Source organism: Lachancea lanzarotensis, scaffold LALA0S06 (genome assembly GCF_000938715.1).
Source record: "Lachancea lanzarotensis genome assembly LALA0, scaffold LALA0S06, whole genome shotgun sequence".
Lineage (NCBI taxonomy): Eukaryota > Fungi > Ascomycota > Saccharomycetes > Saccharomycetales > Saccharomycetaceae > Lachancea > Lachancea lanzarotensis.
This window is the reverse complement of record NW_019212884.1, coordinates 457,028-475,149: the sequence shown is the minus strand read 5'-3', so window position 1 is coordinate 475,149 and position 18,122 is coordinate 457,028. Positions and strand designations below refer to the sequence as shown.

Genomic DNA, 18,122 nt, shown 5'->3' with positions numbered 1-18,122 from the left:
ACCTCTGTATATGCTCCAGTGAAATTATTTGATCTTCTGTATATGCCGTCCGATACTATTGGTGAGAATGCGGTATCGGAAGAGCATGCACCACTTTACAAATGGAGTAGTTGCTGCTCTCTTTTAAATCCTCCCAAGAACCAGTCAAGAAGCCAAATTCGGAAAATTCACATCTACGACTTCGACAACACACTATTCAAGTCGCCGGCTCCTAATCCAAACTTATTGTCATCATTTTTGGCCAATCTATTAACAGATCCTCAACGGCTCAGCAATAGGGGTTGGTGGAGCGAGCCTCGCTTCCTGCTGGAGCTCATCGACGAATGGATTGACGCACGAAATAAAGATGGGAATGACGCCAAGATGGACGCTATTGATGGCACATATTGGAACAAAGACATCGTAGATCTAACGCGGTTGTCCCAACAAAGTCCAGACACATTATCAATACTGATGACAGGGCGGAAAGAAATATATTTTGCCGATGTTTTGAGAAGAGTACTGGAAGAACCAGTGTTCGGAGGGAAAAGACTCCGTTTCCATGGTATTTTCCTGAAGAAAAGTGGGTTTGAAACCACAATGCTGTATAAGACTGCATGTCTCACCGACCTACTAATGCATTACGATAGCTGTCAAGAAATAACAATTTATGACGACAGAGTTAGACAACTCCGCGGTTTTCGGCAGTTTCTATCGGAGTTTGTGGAAGCCATGCAGCCTACGTTGCAATATTCGCTTGTTCATGTCCCTGGTCTGATCAAATACCTGCGGCCATCAAACGAGCGAAAAATCATTTCAAAAATTCTCAAGGAACATAACGATGCAGTGAGTGGGTTCAGTTTCCGGTCCCAGAGTCATGGAACCCCTCGCATTTTTTACATGGGCAAGATTTTTTTGAAGGAAAAACGCCTAGGTGCCGCATACATCTTAACGACCTCATCGCGCCAAAAACTAGTGGCGTTCATAGCTCAAAAGCTTACACCTGCCATTGGCTTGGACGGCTTGCATGTCTTGGGGAGATACATATTGTGCACAGAGCACGGCACGATCACCAATCGCAAAACAGCAGCCATGATATTAGCTGGTTCTTGCGAAGAGCCCTCCGAGGAAACAGTAGACACCTTTCTGCATTCGATGAATGCCGGCAAGGAAAACTCGCGCATTCTTTTCAGAGTCACGAAGATTGGCATGGCTCAAAATGGTCAATGTGTATGCGACGTTAGACCCGAGGATGACGCCAGATATGTCTATACCGAGTTTCCAGCCCTCCGAGTTCCTCTAATTGCTGCGGACAATCTACACACCGATGCCTTGCCTGAGTTGTTCAATGACGATCTTTATAGCTGGACCGATGTCAACAATGAAAAACTCATGATCGATGCAGATTTTGGGTATAGATTTGTGCTAACCGCTGTCATGGCCAAAAAAGCCAAGAAACCAAGGAAGGCACGTATATGAGCTGGCATTCTTGAACTCTGGTATTCACAGTCAATCTATTATTTGCATGGAAAGAATAACAATCATAACTTTTCCGCTATTTAACAATCCTAATATTTATACCTATTAACAAAAATACTTCAACACAATGATCTGAGTGGCTGTCGAGCCAGGCTCTGATCGCTGTTTGTATTTGTAGCTGAACAATCACTTGGACGATGCACTTTCATATTGCATCTAAATAACAATATTAAGTATGATCTTATTAACGCCTAAGTCACTCCATTCGATAAAGAGTCAAAAAAGAGTACTGGAGCTCATTGCAGTTTGACACCACTGCTCCCATGGAGGCAAGTAACCTTCAAATATATTGGCATGAGTCTCAGCCTATTTACAGCCTGTCCTTTCAGTCAAAACCCCTTCAAAAAGAACAAACTACAAGATTAGTTACGGCTGGCGGTGACAATAAGATTCGTGTATGGCAGTTAAACTTCGATGGTCAAGACAGAAGCAAAGTAGATACTATTGATTTTCTTTCATCACTCACTCAACATGAACAAGCCGTCAATGTTGTAAGATTTGATCCTTCACATGAAAGTATAGCATCAGCAGGCGATGATGGTCAACTTCTGCTTTGGAGGAAAAATGAAAATATATCGAAAGAGTTTGGGGTAGACGACGAAGAATTCGCAGATTTTAAAGAGTCTTGGTACGTCTGGAAGCGTTTACGTTCGTCTACAGCCGCGGGTTCTTCCGAAATCTACGACTTGTCCTGGAGTCCAGATGGAAAATTCGTCGCTACGGGGTCAATGGACAATAGTATCAGGATATTCGATGTAGCGGGTGAATCGTGCGTAGCAATTGCTTCAGATCATAATCACTACGTACAGGGTGTCGTTTGGGATCCGCAAAACGAGTTCATTTTCTCACAGTCCGCCGACCGTTCAGTGCACGTACACCGCATAATTTACGATGCCAGCGGGACCGTCTCTGACCTGAAGCTAACAAATCGCATCATAAGAGGAGATTTGCCATGTCGCACAGCTGCGAACTCCACGGAATTGGATTACAAGAACATAAAATCTTCTTACCTTTTCCACAATGAGACTCTGCCGTCATTTTTCCGTCGCCTTGATATGTCACCATGCGGTAATCTGCTCTGTCTCCCTGCTGGTGTTTTTAAAAACTGTAACAGCACATCAGAAAGCGGCAATGGCAATGACGAGCTTGCAAACGCAGTTTACATCTTTACGCGACCATATTTGAAAAACAGCAGTAACAGGCCAATATTAGTACTACCATTTTTCAAAAAACCTGCTTTGGTGGTTTCATTCTGCCCACAGTTATATCAGCTATCCGTTGGTTCGAGTCCCTACGTTCAACTACCATACAAGCTTATTTTTGCGGTCGCGACTTCTGACGAGGTTTTCATCTACGATACAGAAGTGATAGAGCCCATTTGCATCATAGGAAATCTGCACTACACACCGATCACCGATATAGCATGGCAACGAGATGGATCCATGGTCATGGTTTCTTCCACGGATGGTTTCTGCTCGTATATTTCAATACCAGACGGAACCCTTGGAGCGGTTTACATTGAAAAGACCCCAAATACTTCATTTAAACCCATGCAAACTGAGTCCAAGGTTTCCGGGAGGACACCTGTAACAATCAGCACGTTGCAAGTAAGACGAAAGGAAAAGCCCATCACTGAAGACGTAAAGAACTTGCCAGACGCATCATCCATTGGCGGGTCCCCAAAGCAAGACGGTGCAGCAGCCATACAAAACAAGCCACCCACACAAAATGACACGAGGCCAGTACCTCGAAGAATACAACCTACGTTGATGTTTCAGTCTAACAAAAAATAGAGCCAACTTAGTATTATATGTAAGTAAACACTTTTCTTTCTCACGCTACTAGCTCTTTCAGCTCTAAATCTTCTTCTAGACGCTTTTCCATGTTTTTTCTTGCCTCCAACACCAGATGACGTTTCCGCTCATCAATGCTCATTTCGTTGTAGTTTTCACTGCTGATTATGGTGGTCGGATCTAGTTTGTATTTGGTCAAGAGATTATCGGGTTGGATGTTGCTTTTCTTGCGGGGATCTGTATCCCGTTGATTCTGACTAGTTTCGCCCGATCCACCATTCTCGGTCGTTGATTGAGCTGTGTAGCCCTGGGGGAACTCGAATTCGTCGCCTCTCAGAAATTTCTCCACGGTTGCTTCCACGGACCCTGTTTGTTCAAGGCTATGTCTGATCTGTTCGATGTGCAAAGTGGGTGCCAGACTTTGCACCACCTCGATCATATCGTTGGTAACCGGTCTCCGGGACCTTCTTGTAGTCGAGGTGACATTTCTGTTCCTTCTGGAATTTGACCCGGTGGCAGATCCAGTAGCAGATCCAGTGGCAGGTTCAGAAGCTGGCTGTTGTGCCGAAGGATGAGATTCGCCTTGCAAAAGCCATTTGACCAGCACAAAGGTGGCCACAAGAATGACCAAGAACGTAACAGTTGAAAAATCCATTGGTTGTAAGCTTAACGCTATTGGCTTGGGCTATACCTTCTACTTTTGACAGCGCGAATCCTCCAAGTGTCAATAGTAATGCTGTCCTGTCCCGAATTTAATGAACCACATTGTTCGTACCCCGGTACTAGAGTCACTACCTGAGTTTTGGGATCCATCCACCTAAGCAACGTTGCGAGAGTCGAAGCATCAATACCGCTTACTCTCTAAACTCCATCTTGAATCTTTTCTTTTGATTTTTGACCTTGTATATGAATGCTGGGATACACTCCGTTTCCTTGACATTGTAGGAGTTGAAGTGCTTTTTCACCTCAGAGGCCAGCTTTTTCTTAGTTACTCGAGCATCGGGGACTTTGTTCTCGTTTCTCTTGTAGGAATAGGTCTTTTGGCCTAGCTTGGATCCCAATAGGTACCCTCGTAGCGATAAATTATCTTGGAGCGGAAGTTGGAAGTAGTCCTTATAGCGGCGTAAAAAGTCGTCAGAATACTCTTCGAAATCTAGAGGGTCCGGTTTCGGGAAATTGCTGGGGTGATTATTCTGTACATGTGTGCGTATCAGGTCTTTCAGATACTGTTGTTGTGCGGTCGTGAGTCTTTGTTTGCCCACATTTCTTGCATTTCCAGATGTGGTGCCCTGGGTTGAATTACCAGCGTTGCTTCGTGTCCGGGATTCGGACTCAGAGTTTGAGTTATGGGCCTTGGGAGGCATCGAGAGAGTGTGTCTGGTGGGCTAGCTAGAGGCTTTGAACCGTGTGTGTGTTTGGTGATCACACCTACGTTGTGATGTAGGATATAAAATAATACATTTAAAAGTTATTGAATAACCATATACAGATAGACAGACATACAGACCCGATCTAGTTAAAGGCGAAAGCTTTTAGGCATGAATCGCTGAAAGTTATCGCAAACTAGCTTCTTGGCTTCATCCGAAGATTTGAGATTGTGTTGCGTTGCGACGCGTGACAAGATTAAGTCCAGCTCATGTATTATGTGTTTTGCGTCGGCTGTATCCCAAGTGAAATCCGTCTCTGTCAAAATGCAGTGTTTTGGAAGCGTTTGAAGCAGCTTGGCGGCCGTGTCGTCGTTTTTGAAGTTAATGTAACTTGACAAGCTTAAAAAAAAGCGCTCTTTGGGGAAAGTCTTGAGCCAGCTGTCCGTAAGCGTCTCGACAGAGCCTGTAAAAGAGTGTAAACAGAGGTTCACACCGGGGTGAGGCAGAAGGTGCTGTTTAGAAAGCTCGAACACGAGGTTGGGGGATTTGACGCAGTGGATCGAGACCGGCAGCGAGTTCGCTGCGGCTAAATTGCACATCTCCGTGAAAACTTGGGCCTGGTGGTTCATGCTCACTTTGACGCGGCTTAGAGGTGCCCGGTCATCGCCCTGGTAAAACCCGTTCTCCGGCAACCGAAATAGCTTGTCGAGGCCAATTTCTCCGATACAATCGCAGTTCGTGGCTGAAAACTCTGTGCGAATGTACTCATGCAGATTGATGGGTTCTGGTAGCCTGCTTATGATGTGGCCCAGTTCCTCAGCGTTCGGACCCTGAAGCACAGAATTGTAGTGCGGTTCCTTGGCAGGCTTGTTATCTTTCTCTCCCAAATAGTATAGATGGCTGTACCAGGGATGCACACCAAACCCAATTTTGGTATTGGTATCCTGCCGTGGGAGAGTCTTGACCCGCTGCCAATCGTAGCTGTTGTTCGACATCACACATTGCACAGACGGTGTCTCCGGTAAAGTGGAAAATTCGTTATGATCAGCCTTCATGCTTGTTGTGACATGGCAATGAGCGTCTACATATGGCACTACCATTGCGTATACTTCGGAAAGAGTTCTATATTTAAGGTTGCAATTGAAGGTGTTTATAGAAACGCACACAAACGATAATAGTCTACTTGTGTGAGATTATAACGAGACAAAGCTCGAGGTATTGTAAGTGGTCTAGAGAAGGCCCGATCGGAAACCTGTGTGTATTCTGTTGTATAGATTCACGTATTTCGATACTTTTATGTATAATATCGAAGTTCCTTCAAATTACTCAGATTGATGATTAAACCTTTGAAAAAGAGATACAACACAAACTTTCGGTTTCGAACAGTCAAGCAGCGGCATTGGAAGCGCGGAATACCGGATTTCTGATGCAATTCGAAGCTTTTATGATCGGTTGGTTTTAAACTTTCGCTAAAGCCCCAATTTTGAGCGTTAAGAGCTGTGAGTGGGTTTTGTGTCGAACTTCTGACAATGGTGCTTCTGACAGCATGGCAGAAAAGTTTTAGAGATTGAGTATCGGTGCTCCTTGGAAGTTATACTGTATATTGTTACCTTAAATGGTGCTTGGCACGTTGTGGATGGCACCAGAGGTTGTTTACTTCAGCGGCTATTAAAGTGCCGGCCCGTATCGGATTGACAACAGCTTACTAAAAATGAAAGAATTGAGATAGCTCATCAGATACAATGAAAGCAAATCTCGGTACGGAAACGGTTTCTTAGAACGTACAAAATACACGCTTTCACGATCCTTCTTTTTTTTTTGTTGGGGGGGAGGGGGGGGGCTAGAGTANGTGGGGGGGGGGGGGGGGGGCTAGAGTACTTAGAGTATTTCCAATAAAAGACCGGCAAACAAGAAATCACCAGAATGTACCCGCCCAAGGACGTTTGCCAACTTAAAACCAATGCTACAAGGCGTGCTGTGAGTATCTTAGGTTCATACTTATGGATAAGACCTTTCTATCATGTGATTTACTTTAATCACGTGTATTTCACGAGCTTAGATTATGTCATCCGTGTTACAATACCCAAATTGTAACTTAAATTCGAAATCGGTAAAGGGGTCTGCAAAAAAATCAAGCAACAAGCATCATTTGTTGCCTTTAACTGCTCACACCCTGACAGTTAGCGAATCACTAGTCGATAAAACAGTTTTGACATGGTGGTCATAGTCGCTTCGTTATTTCTGCCTTTTCAGCCGCAGTTTGAAGTATCGGGTTCAGATGCTGATACTGCAGCGCTGCTAGAAAGCGATGCTATTAAAGTTCCGCAAACGAATGCGGGCGGTGTAGGCCAAGTATCAGGAGAAACAGGTGATCCTTTGCGTAGAAATAGAACGAGCTCCGTGCATTCGAACTCGCCGTTTTCAAACTCTGAGCACGGCAATGTGGGCTCGGAGCTGCTCGACTATCCGAACGCAAATGTGTCTCGAGCGCAAGATACGCTACCACCTCCCCCAAAAGTTGCCAACCCAGGCATCTCATCTGACATGTTCATGGAAAATCTTACGGCAAATGCAGTCAACACAGGTACGGCAGGAACGCCTGCTAATCCGGTGCACAATCAAGGTAATACGTCTGTGGAGGAGTTTTTCAGTTCTCACCCGGCTGGCTCAATGCAGGCGATTTTTGGTGGAAGTGGCATGTCGAGCAGAAATTATTCAAATGTCTCGACACCTGGTGCGGAGGGTATATTCAGTCCCATCCCACAGCATGATTCAACCGCTAACCTTCTCAAAAGCGTCAATAAGTCCTTGTATCAAAACATGATCGGCACCAGTGGGAGTCCTGTTCCAGCCTCAATCGAAGGTAAAACTCAACCTCAGGCATCTCTACCCACTAGCACCGTGATCACGCCAAGATCCAGAGAAGTGCCTGACTTCAACTCTAGTGTGGTGGACCTTCCAAAAGCAAAGCATCAGCAGCAACAGCAATATTCATTGCCCGCGATGAGAAGACTTCACCGTAAGTCTTCAAGTGCAGCTCCCTCTCCTGAACCCAAGGATACGAAAGCGGCTCCGCAACATGCCCATGGTAAGCATCCACTTCGTCCCCTTGAAAGTGGCCGCCACATTTCGTCCGCGTTGAAGAATGAGGTGATCGACGAAAGTGATAGTGATCACTTTTCAGATCACGAAGAAGACTCTAGGTCAAAAGTTCTCCAGTTCGGAGGTTTTTCATCGGATGCAAAATCGAGGGCTTCATTGTTGACTGGATCCAAGGACATTTTCTCAAAAGTGCCTTGGAAAATCGTGACTTCCGGCAAAGGAAACGGTGGGCTAAAAAACGCGATAACGACCGCTTCCTCGGAAAAAATTATCGAAGAGCCCGTCAAGTGGGTAGGTACAGTTGGTATTCCAACCGATAGTATCTCAAACGATGTATTGGACAAAGTTTGTGAAGAGCTTGAAAATAACTACGACTGTGTGCCTGTTATTTCTGATGATATCACATTCAAAGTCGCTTACAAGAATTTCTGCAAACAAATCTTGTGGCCCACGCTTCACTATCAGATTCCGGACAACCCTAACTCGAAAGCGTTTGAAGATCATTCCTGGAACTTTTACCAAAATCTGAATCAGTTTTTCGCGGATAGCATTGTCGAAGCTTACAACGAAGGTGATACTATTTGGGTACATGATTACCATCTGATGCTTGTCCCTGGTATGGTAAGAGCGAAGTTGCCCAATGCCAAAATCGGTTTCTTTTTGCACGTTTCGTTCCCTAGTAGCGAAGTATTCAGATGTTTTGCGCAAAGAGAGAATATTCTAAATGGGATTGTTGGTGCGAACTACGTTGGCTTCCAGACGGAGGAGTATGCTCGTCATTTCCTGCAGACGACAAACGGTCTTTTGATGACTGACGTTGACAAGACAACCTTGAAATATAAAGGACGCATCATAGACGTTGGCCACGTCCCTATTGGAATCGATACGTTTAATCTTGATGCTGAATTGAACGCTGATAGTGTTCAAAACTGGCGCCAGTTGATTCGTAGTCGCTGGCCTGATAAGAAGCTGATTGTTGGCCGTGATCAATTTGACCGCATTAGAGGTCTAAAAAAGAAATTGTTGGCGTATGAGAGATTCTTGCGTGCCAATCCTGAGTACGTCACACAAACTGTTTTGATTCAAATATGTTTGGGATCCGAAAAGAATCCTGAGCTTGAAAGAGAGCTGATGATTGTGATTGATCGGATTAATGCTTTATCACCAGACATCAGCACTTCCCAACCGGTCGTTTTTCTACACCAAGATCTTGAATTTGCTCAGTACTTGGCTCTCAATTCTGAAGCAGACTTATTTTTGATAACGACTATGAGAGAGGGTATGAATTTGACTTGTCATGAATTCATAGTTTCTTCAAGAGAGCGCAATGCCCCACTTTTGTTATCGGAGTTCACTGGTAGTGCATATATCATGAAAGATGGAGCGTACCTCATAAATCCATGGGATATCAAGCAAGTAGCCCAAACCATAAAGCGGGCTCTCGAATTGCCGTACGAAGAAAAGAGAAGAAGATGGAAGACTTTATACAAGAGCATCATGAAGAATGATTCGGACTACTGGGTGAAGGAGTCTTTGAACGGGATTGCAGACTCTTGGTACTTCAACAAAGAAAGGTCTACTGTGTTCAATTTGTCCTATGATACTATGCTTTCAAGTTATAAAGCTACCAAAAAGCGTGTGTTCATTTTCAAGATATCAGAACCACCTACTGCTAGGACTCTGTCTATTTTGGCTGATTTATCTGCTCACAGTATAGTGTACGTGTTCAGTGCATTTTCGCGCAACATGATGGAAAGACTTTACACTCGTGCAGCTCATGTGGGATTGATCGCTGAGAATGGTGCTTATGTGAGACTCAATAACCGCTGGTTCAGTATTGTGGAAGATATCTCGTGGAAAAGTGAGGTTGCCAAGGTGATCGAGGACAAGGTGGAGCGGTTGCCAGGTTCCTATTGCAAGGAAGGAGAGTCAATGATACGCTTCCATACTGAAAACGCTGATGATAAAGAGCGTATTTCCGGTGTTGTTGGTGAGGCAATTACTCACGTCAATACGCTTTTCGGTGATAGAGGTATTCATGCTTATTTGCACAAAAGCGTCGTGTTTGTGCAACAAACAGGGCTGTCACTAAAAGCTGCACAGTTCTTGATCGCGTATTTCAACTCTGTGAACGCAAATACAAACTCTACACCCCAGCATTCGGTTGAGAATTCACCACTGTTGAGCCCACTAATCGCACCTTCTGTGCCCAATGGTGTTGCTTCGCCATTGAGCCAGGGAGGTAGCAACTCTTACTTCAGCTTGGGACGTAACACTTCGCACATTGATTTCTTGGCCGTGACAGGATCAACTTCACCTGTGGTCGAGCCACTATTCGAGTATGTCAATGAAATGGTCAAAAAGAGGTCTGTCAAGGCAGGGTACAGTGTGGTGTACGGAGTTTCCTTATCAACCTATGCAAAAGAGCATATTGAAGGTCTAAACGAGTTACTTTCCATGTTGGAAAAGCTCAACCACTCAAACTGAATGCAGATATTGGAGCAGCACGAGTAGAGTGCTCGACATGAAGAAACGCTTATCAAGCGTCACATACATTATGACAAACGTTACGACATCTCAAGAAAACAGAAATTGAAAGCATCATAAAGGGCGTCGGAGAGTCCCGCTTCGGAGTTCTTGGACTAAGAGGCTTTTGCAACCTTACAACTGCCATCATGACAACCTCTCTTCCCTCGAAGTGGTCGAAGTCATGTTGCTCACGTGCTCATAAGTAATCGTCATGGACGAATGAGCTCGTGATCTTCCTCAGGTTACTATACACGAAATATCTGAAAAAAATTTTAAAGATGAGGAAACATCAATGAGGAAAACTCTTGGTTAGTGTGAGTCCTCTAGTTGACACCTGAAAGGTTTAAGAGCTTCATCTCAAAGTTCGCTCAATCAAACACAAAAGATGGGTAAGAAGAACACCAAGGGTGGTAAGAAAGGTAGAAGAGGTAAGAACGATTCCGACGGTCCCAAGCGTGAGCTAATCTACAAGGATGAGGGTCAAGAATATGCGCAAATCACTAAAATGTTGGGTAATGGTAGAGTAGAGGCATCGTGTTTCGACGGTGAGAAAAGAATGGCACACATCAGAGGAAAACTGAGAAAAAGAGTGTGGATGGGCCAAGGTGACATTATATTGGTGTCGCTGAGAGACTTCCAAGACGATCAATGTGATGTCGTGCACAAGTACAATTTGGACGAGGCTCGTACGTTGAAGAGTCAAGGTGAATTGCCTGAGAACGCCAAAATCAACGAAACCGATAACTTTGGTTTCGAATCGGACGAAGACGTCAACTTTGAGTTTGGTAACGCCGACGACAGTGACGATGACGAAGACGAGGATGACCTCGACATTGATGACATCTAGAACCCCGGATAGGATTATATCCTTTTCACTGCATCGCACACTGTATTCCCTGTGTTCCCTCTATGTACTATTACATATATAAATGAAATATATATTTGGACCTCGTATGAAAGTCGGTTTCTTTCGATTACGATTTGATCGATGGTGTTTATAAGCTTTATTTGACGCTATGGGAGCCCTCCTGTAAGATTTAGTTTGGGTATTTATGTGTATGGTCGCTTTTTGGGATCTTCCTGGTTCGTTTCAGCGCTACGGATAAGCTCTCTAACAAATTTATCTTTTTCCAGAGTTCTACACCTTGAATCTATCAAGATCTGGATCATCTCTTGTTAGATGAACCATTTCTTCGCTTTGGTAGGTTTGGGACGCAACTCTGTGGTGTGTACCTTGGAAAGACTTTCTCACAGTGAAGCCTCCGACATTGTTGTCTAATGGGATGTTTTCCACATCTGACTGATGACTGAATAGTTTGTCGTGATTCTTCTTTCTAGCCAGATTCAATAGGTATACGCCTGTGAAGATGATAATGAACCCACATACCAACGACACCGAGTCTTTTTGATCGCTTTCATCAAAATTGCGGAACAAAATGAAAGATGCCACGAGAGTTGCAGTCGTAAAGGTAACGTAGTACAATGGGTTGACAATTGAAGTGTCAAACTGGTCTAGAGCCTTGTTGAAATAGTTCATTTGCGTCATGATGCAGACTGCTACAACTGCGATGAAAATGTACGTGGAAAAATACGTGAATTGATTGTTCCCGCTCAACGTTAGTTTCAAAGCTATGCCAAATGCTTTGATGGACATCACAGAAATCGACCCCACAGTAGAACAGATCGAAATATAGACCATAGGATTCTTGGTACCATGCGTAGGGACCACTCTAGTGATCATAAAGACTGTGAAAAGGGCAACCGATAGTATATAGCACAGGAATGCAGGTTGCATGGCATATCCGAGAATTTCGTCCACAGTTTGAATATCTTTGTCTGAGGGAGCATGCAGAATGATGATAACAGATCCCAACAGACACACGGTACATCCAAGCTTGCCCAAAGTCCCCAGTTCTTCCTTCAAAAAGACAGCTGCTAAGATCGCACCGATAATTACAGACAACGCTCCCAATGGTGTTACCATGATGGCAGGTGCAAATGTGTAAGCAGCGAAATTCGCCACCTCTCCAATAGCCATAGTGGCCATTCCCCCCCACCAAGTAGGATTTTTTAAGTACTCATAGCCTGCACCTTCGAAATTGTTTTGTTCTGCTGCTGCGTTCAATCCCATTTTGGTAAGGATGAAAGAGCTTCCAATTGCAAGGGAGGAAGTCATCGCAAGAATCAATCCAATGTATTTGTCCTCCATCATTGTTGGTAGCCTACTTGCTCAGCTGTGCGATTGCTTGACTTGACGAAGTTTTGATTGAATGTGTTGAGTTGGACGTTTGATGTCGTTATTTAGGTGTGTGCCAGATCATCAGACGTAATAGTAAATAGTGATTAACTACGTTACAGGAGAAAGAAGCTGGGGAAAGGGTCCCATGCTCTAATCAAAGGTAACGATTGAATACATGACGGGTCAGGAATGGAGTTGGAACCTGGCTTCTTTGGACAAGGGGTTTTCTACCATCGAATTAGCGATGTTGTATAAATTTGGTGAATAACGTTCGAGATATTTATCGAGACGTTTCTGAAGAGCAATAAGGTATTCTTGTGAGGCATATAGTCCAACATCATGATCTCCAAGTTACAGTGTTCGAGATCGAGGTGATCGATAATTCTGTAGCTGTTGCAATGCGTATTTAACTTTTCCATGACAGGGTACGGATAGTTAGAGATATTGTATGAACGTAATGCCAGACTTGCCAACATTCGCTCCTACTAGCTGGTTTAATTCATAGAAACAAAGAGGTTTGTGTATCTGGAAGTGGACAGTGAAAGATTACTCCGATGACTATCACATTGGTAAAAGTGATTCGTAGATACGAAAATAGGAACTTGAATGCCACAGGAAACTCAAGGCCAAGTGTTCTGGCAAATCCCCGAATGGAGTCTGACAATCACTGGCACGAATAGACTATTGACAATGCTTTGGATATACCCTGCGATAGACTTCTACAAAGCACGTGACTGGTGTCAGCGACACACACTCCCAAAAGTGATAAGGTTCACCAACTAAAGCTAACATTCGGTTCTATGCATAGTTTTGAGCAATTCTGAGGACCAGGAAAAAGAGATTACCGATGTAATTCTCACCCAATGTCACAGATAAAAAGCTGCTCCTAATCATATCCGTTTGATTTGAAGTAAAGCGAAAAACATCTGGATAATTAACATCTTTTTAAGGAAATGCCCTAAAAGTCACCACAAGCGAAATTCCTCAGCAACGCACGTCTATCATTATCTGAACTCGAGTTCAAAAAGAGAGTGGAACCACAGCGTCAAGAATAACAACATCTCCGAGATTAAAATCTTAATGATTCACGGAACTATCACGTGACTTAAATTTTGCCTGCTTATAACGAAAATTAACCATGGACCAGTATAGATGTCGAGGTAACGAGAGAACTAGAACAGCTAGAATGGCCTTTACCGAGCGTATAGGAACCTATAAACATCAACTCATTGAATTCAAACCAAAGGAGCTAAAAGTTGGTTCTGGCGAACTTTTCGCGTTTTTCAACGATGTTTTTAAAGATCTTTTTCGAAATTTAAAGAACGGAACCGCCATTGATGATCAAGAAAGACTTCTGTTGACCGACACATTAGGAGTCTGGTTTTTGAGAACTCGGCAACTTTTCGAAGCAATCCAATTGGTAAAGACCCTGGACGACAATCAACAGCATTTCATACACAAACTTCAACTAGAGCTTTTGACTGAAACCAACTGCGATGTCTTTTTCCGCTACGTGGTTGACTTCTGGGACCAGGGTGGCACCGCTTTAACCAACTCTCTCAATGACTTACTAGCGAAACTTATTCAGCTCGCAAAATTGGTAAAAGGCGGTGCAGGATGGACAAATATGCTCAATAGGTGGATTTCGCAGACACTCGAAATACCAGCTACAATGCGGGTATCTTATTTCTTACTACATGTTTTGGCCCCCGAAACTGATCTGTCACAAGTTCTCATTAGCCGGCCTGATTTTGTGCAGACTTCACTCAGCCTAATGTGGACCGAGTCTTTGGCGACACTTATCGGGAAATGCATTGCAAGCCTCCTCATAAATGTATATGAACATGACTACAAAGAAAGTGGCGAAGTTGGTTCTTGGTTTGAGCTGTGGGAAAAATCAACCATGCATTACTTCCAAGACACCCGTATGCGAAAACGTATCGAGGTTTGTGTACTTATTCCGATTTTCAAGACACTTGGAAGTAAAGTTTTCGACGAGTTTGTGAATCGAAACTTCCCACAAGAAATTCCTGAGCTTGTCCCGTTCTTAAAAATCGGTCAAGAACTTTTGCTCGAGGAAGCGCCATTCGAAAATGACAGGCTCGTATCATTACAGTTCCTTGAAGTGATGTTACAGCAGGACGAATACAAGATATCGGTGTTTGAACTCTTGACATTTTCTCCGAAAAAGTCGAAGGCAGTAGCATCATATATATATGATATCCTGAGGCGAAATCTTCACGTCTTTTTCGTCGACATCGAGGTCAAATCCCGGAATGAGTTCATCAGTCTTTTCAAACATCTGATTGATAGAATAAGAGATTCCTCCTATTCGCTTGACAGGGATATCAAAAAGCTTCGCGCCAAAGACAAATTTCCGGAAGAACAGTTCCAAAAATCGGAAATGATTGCGGAAGCTGTCCGTTTTGTGAGTTGGACCATTGGATTTTTAAAATATCAATTGGCTCCTGGCTCGCAATACCAGCGCCAGATTGTGTCTACCAAAATATTGAAGCTTTTGCTCTCATCCAGTGTGGACAAAGCAATACCGAAACAATACCTTGATCCCCGCTTGAGAACGGAGTTCCCTTTTGAAGCTAGCATTTCTAGAGATAAGACGCTACGAAGGCTTCTCCTGGATAATTTATCCAACAACTTCAACGATGTAAGAGACAACTGCCTTGAGCTACTAACGATCTTCTCTCAAAGCTGTAACGATGACACATTTCTTGATCTTTCGCATCAAAACAAACTGCTCAATCGAAGCTTGACATTGATCGGTTCTTACAAGGGATGCGAGGGTGGCGCTAAGCTAATTGAGTTTTTGTTCAAGGATTCCAAGAACAAACGGGACATCATTGAGTTACTACTTCTAAATCTCCACAAACGCATTGATTCTTCTAGTGTCAATTTAATGACCAATATAGAATCTCCGGTGAATGGCTATTTCTTAGCTTTAAGTCTCATAATTGCCAATTTTTCGGTTGATACTACCGCGGACGACTACGTTGATTTTCTCGATAAGCTCATCGACCTCATCATAAGGAACTGGAAAAATGTGGAGTTCATTTTATGTGATGATCCATTTGAGGATAAGGACCACGAGCCCGATACTGTACACAAGGTATCTGATCCGCAAGTGATCAGCTATGCGTTCAGATCCATAAAGGACTCCTCTGAACTGCTCAAAATCTTGATGACTATTAAAAATTTGCCCAATGAGCAGCTTGTCGCCTGTGGCGAGTTGATGTTGGAACAGCTATCGACCATTCGCCACAGCGGAGCATTCCAGTCTCTCATTCCAAGTTTTGCCGCAACTTGCCAACGTTGCTACAAAGACCAACCTCATGTTCTCGAACTTTGGCTCAATTCGATGCTAGAATCACTTGAGACCAAAACACAGTTCATCACTAGACGTTCAGGAGGCATACCGTACATTATCTGTAGCATTGTCAGCTCTGAGAAAGGTGATAAAAGGCCACTATTGAAAATCACGTTTGAGAGGTTGATGCAGATTGCAACTGTTACTGTTTCTGCGCACGAAGAAACAGTTGATCTTCCCCAGGTGAATGCCTTCAACTGCATAAAGGCATTATTTGTTGATTCTCCATTATCAGATGCATGTGCGCCGTATGTGTACCGATCGCTTGTCCTATGCATTCAATCGTTTACGTCGCCTCTTTGGTCACTACGAAACTGCTCATTTATGTTATTCTCCGCACTGCAAAATAGGCTATTTGGAAAAATAGGCAAAAACATTAGCGCCCGCTTGTTCTTTTCACGCTATAATGGTGTTCAAGATATTTTACGCTCGCAATTTGAGAGGTCAGTCAAAGAGTCATTTTCTCACCAACAGCAGCAGGAATTGGCTGGAAACACTTCTCTACCGTCCATCGATTCTCAAGTAGAAGCGATTTTTCTTGTCTTAACACTTTTATCGAGACTCAAACAAACTCCAGGTTTTGATGGAATGGACGATTTCAGAACGCTTGTCGTTGCTTGTTTAAAATCTCAAAACTGGGCTGTGAGGCAATTGGCAGCGCGAACATTACCAGGCCTGATCAACAACCCCTCAAGGCAGATAATGCTCTCTTTAGAAAAGCTTTTCGATTCGAATATTACTCAAAATGAAACGCACGGGACAATTCTCAGCATCGCGGAGCTATTAGTCGTGGAAAATCAGGAATTTTCGACTCAAGACTCACAAAAGCTGTCACGCAAATTAAATCGTGGAGTTTCCAAATTTGTTATTGAGAATACCTGCTTCGTCACTGCAAACGCGTATATCAGACTGCTGGCCCTTGCTTTGTCAAGGTGCTCTGTAGATGCCATGGAAAGAACGACAATGGTCACGGCTTTAGGAAATCTTTTCATAAAGCTTAATGAGGAATACGCTGTTGATGGAGCAAAGCAACTATTTATGCGCTCCTTGTTGACGCTTCTTCTTCAAAACGAAACACAAGAAAATCTTCCTCATTTGGTAGCGCTTGCCCTCCTTTCTCCATTCTTTGAGGCACAGATAACTGCTGCCAACTTTCTCACGGAAAATACGAATGCGACACTTTTCCACACTACAGCTATTGTGGAAGCGCTTCTTAAAACTTTCTTGGATGAATCATTGGATGAATTCATCAAACTTCCAATTTTGAGGGCACTCGTTAAGCTCAAAGTTCAGATAGACTACAACTATTTGACGAATATCATTCAAACGTCAAGAAATCACGAACTTCGTGCTGTCGCTCTTGAGTATTGGGGACAGTATGTGAATGGCTTTGACGAGGAATTTTTGGCCGCAGTTTTAGCGTTTGCCGACGATGAGGCGCCCTTCGACTTGAGAAAATCTGCTTTGCTTTCATTGATCAATGCCACTGAACGGCACTACGATATAAAGATGTTCTTTTCGGTGGAAAGCTTTCTTTATGATGATGATTTGGAACTTCGCAGCATGGCCTCTGAACATTTGAATGAAACCATATTGGGGCTTGGACCGGTTGCGAAGAGCATCAATTTCTCTTCCACGGCACGATTATTTGTCGAGAAAATGAATACGATCCCAGAAGGACACATTCCAGCTTTGGCAAAACTGAAACGTGAATTTAAACAGGTACAAATCAGTGCGAAGAACGATAGCGAAAATGACAACCTATTTGAAGTGGAGCCTGCAAACCAGTTCAGAAACGTTTTGGAGGCAGGACTCCGAAATGCTCAGATTATGATAAATGCTGCTAGGGTAAAAGACGACGAAATCTCGGCATACGCTTCGACTCTTGCCAACAATGTGATAACCCGTCTCGAACAATTAGACACCTGCGATGGACCTATGGGCTGGGGGTCCGCTCCACGCTGTTTCTCCCAAGTAGCATGTCTCCGCCTGCTTGCTACGGGTCTCAATATCCCCGAGCGCGCGAGACTGGATGCAACGTTGAGAAAGTACCAGTGTCATCCACTTGTATTCGAACTGACGGACAATTCCCTACTTTTAGCATCTATATAGACTAGATAGACGAACTTCTAAGTACCAGCAAAAATCAAAACTGAACTTCTCCTGATACTTTTTTTTCAAACATCCTACCA

The 18,122-nt window shown here is 43.7% G+C and overlaps 9 protein-coding genes across 9 annotated transcripts; 5 read left to right on the top strand and 4 right to left on the bottom strand.

Moving 5' to 3' along the window:
• Positions 1–42: 42 nt before the first annotated feature.
• LALA0_S06e05270g (LALA0S06e05270g1_1) lies at positions 43–1,458 on the top strand (the record flags this gene model as incomplete). Its single annotated transcript, XM_022771916.1, has 1 exon — positions 43–1,458. The coding sequence occupies one exon, from the start codon at positions 43–45 to the stop codon at positions 1,456–1,458; it is 1,416 nt and encodes a 471-aa protein (XP_022629072.1).
• A 323-nt stretch (positions 1,459–1,781) lies between these two features.
• CAC2 (LALA0S06e05248g1_1) lies at positions 1,782–3,311 on the top strand (the record flags this gene model as incomplete). Its single annotated transcript, XM_022771915.1, has 1 exon — positions 1,782–3,311. The coding sequence occupies one exon, from the start codon at positions 1,782–1,784 to the stop codon at positions 3,309–3,311; it is 1,530 nt and encodes a 509-aa protein (XP_022629071.1).
• Positions 3,312–3,351: 40 nt separating this feature from the next.
• CUE1 (LALA0S06e05226g1_1) lies at positions 3,352–3,966 on the bottom strand (the record flags this gene model as incomplete). Its single annotated transcript, XM_022771914.1, has 1 exon — positions 3,352–3,966. One exon carries the CDS (start codon positions 3,964–3,966, stop codon positions 3,352–3,354), a length of 615 nt encoding a protein of 204 aa, XP_022629070.1.
• Positions 3,967–4,165: 199 nt separating this feature from the next.
• Positions 4,166–4,675, bottom strand: SAP30 (LALA0S06e05204g1_1; the record flags this gene model as incomplete). Its single annotated transcript, XM_022771913.1, has 1 exon — positions 4,166–4,675. One exon carries the CDS (start codon positions 4,673–4,675, stop codon positions 4,166–4,168), a length of 510 nt encoding a protein of 169 aa, XP_022629069.1.
• A 152-nt stretch (positions 4,676–4,827) lies between these two features.
• Positions 4,828–5,778, bottom strand: LALA0_S06e05182g (LALA0S06e05182g1_1; the record flags this gene model as incomplete). Its single annotated transcript, XM_022771912.1, has 1 exon — positions 4,828–5,778. One exon carries the CDS (start codon positions 5,776–5,778, stop codon positions 4,828–4,830), a length of 951 nt encoding a protein of 316 aa, XP_022629068.1.
• Positions 5,779–6,892: 1,114 nt separating this feature from the next.
• On the top strand, positions 6,893–10,267 carry TPS3 (LALA0S06e05160g1_1; the record flags this gene model as incomplete). The annotated part of the gene is made up of 1 exon (XM_022771911.1): positions 6,893–10,267. One exon carries the CDS (start codon positions 6,893–6,895, stop codon positions 10,265–10,267), a length of 3,375 nt encoding a protein of 1,124 aa, XP_022629067.1.
• Positions 10,268–10,694: 427 nt separating this feature from the next.
• TIF11 (LALA0S06e05138g1_1) lies at positions 10,695–11,156 on the top strand (the record flags this gene model as incomplete). The annotated part of the gene is made up of 1 exon (XM_022771909.1): positions 10,695–11,156. The coding sequence occupies one exon, from the start codon at positions 10,695–10,697 to the stop codon at positions 11,154–11,156; it is 462 nt and encodes a 153-aa protein (XP_022629066.1).
• A 291-nt stretch (positions 11,157–11,447) lies between these two features.
• On the bottom strand, positions 11,448–12,518 carry LALA0_S06e05116g (LALA0S06e05116g1_1; the record flags this gene model as incomplete). The annotated part of the gene is made up of 1 exon (XM_022771908.1): positions 11,448–12,518. The coding sequence occupies one exon, from the start codon at positions 12,516–12,518 to the stop codon at positions 11,448–11,450; it is 1,071 nt and encodes a 356-aa protein (XP_022629065.1).
• Positions 12,519–13,686: 1,168 nt separating this feature from the next.
• On the top strand, positions 13,687–18,042 carry TRM732 (LALA0S06e05094g1_1; the record flags this gene model as incomplete). Its single annotated transcript, XM_022771907.1, has 1 exon — positions 13,687–18,042. The coding sequence occupies one exon, from the start codon at positions 13,687–13,689 to the stop codon at positions 18,040–18,042; it is 4,356 nt and encodes a 1,451-aa protein (XP_022629064.1).
• Positions 18,043–18,122: the final 80 nt, after the last annotated feature.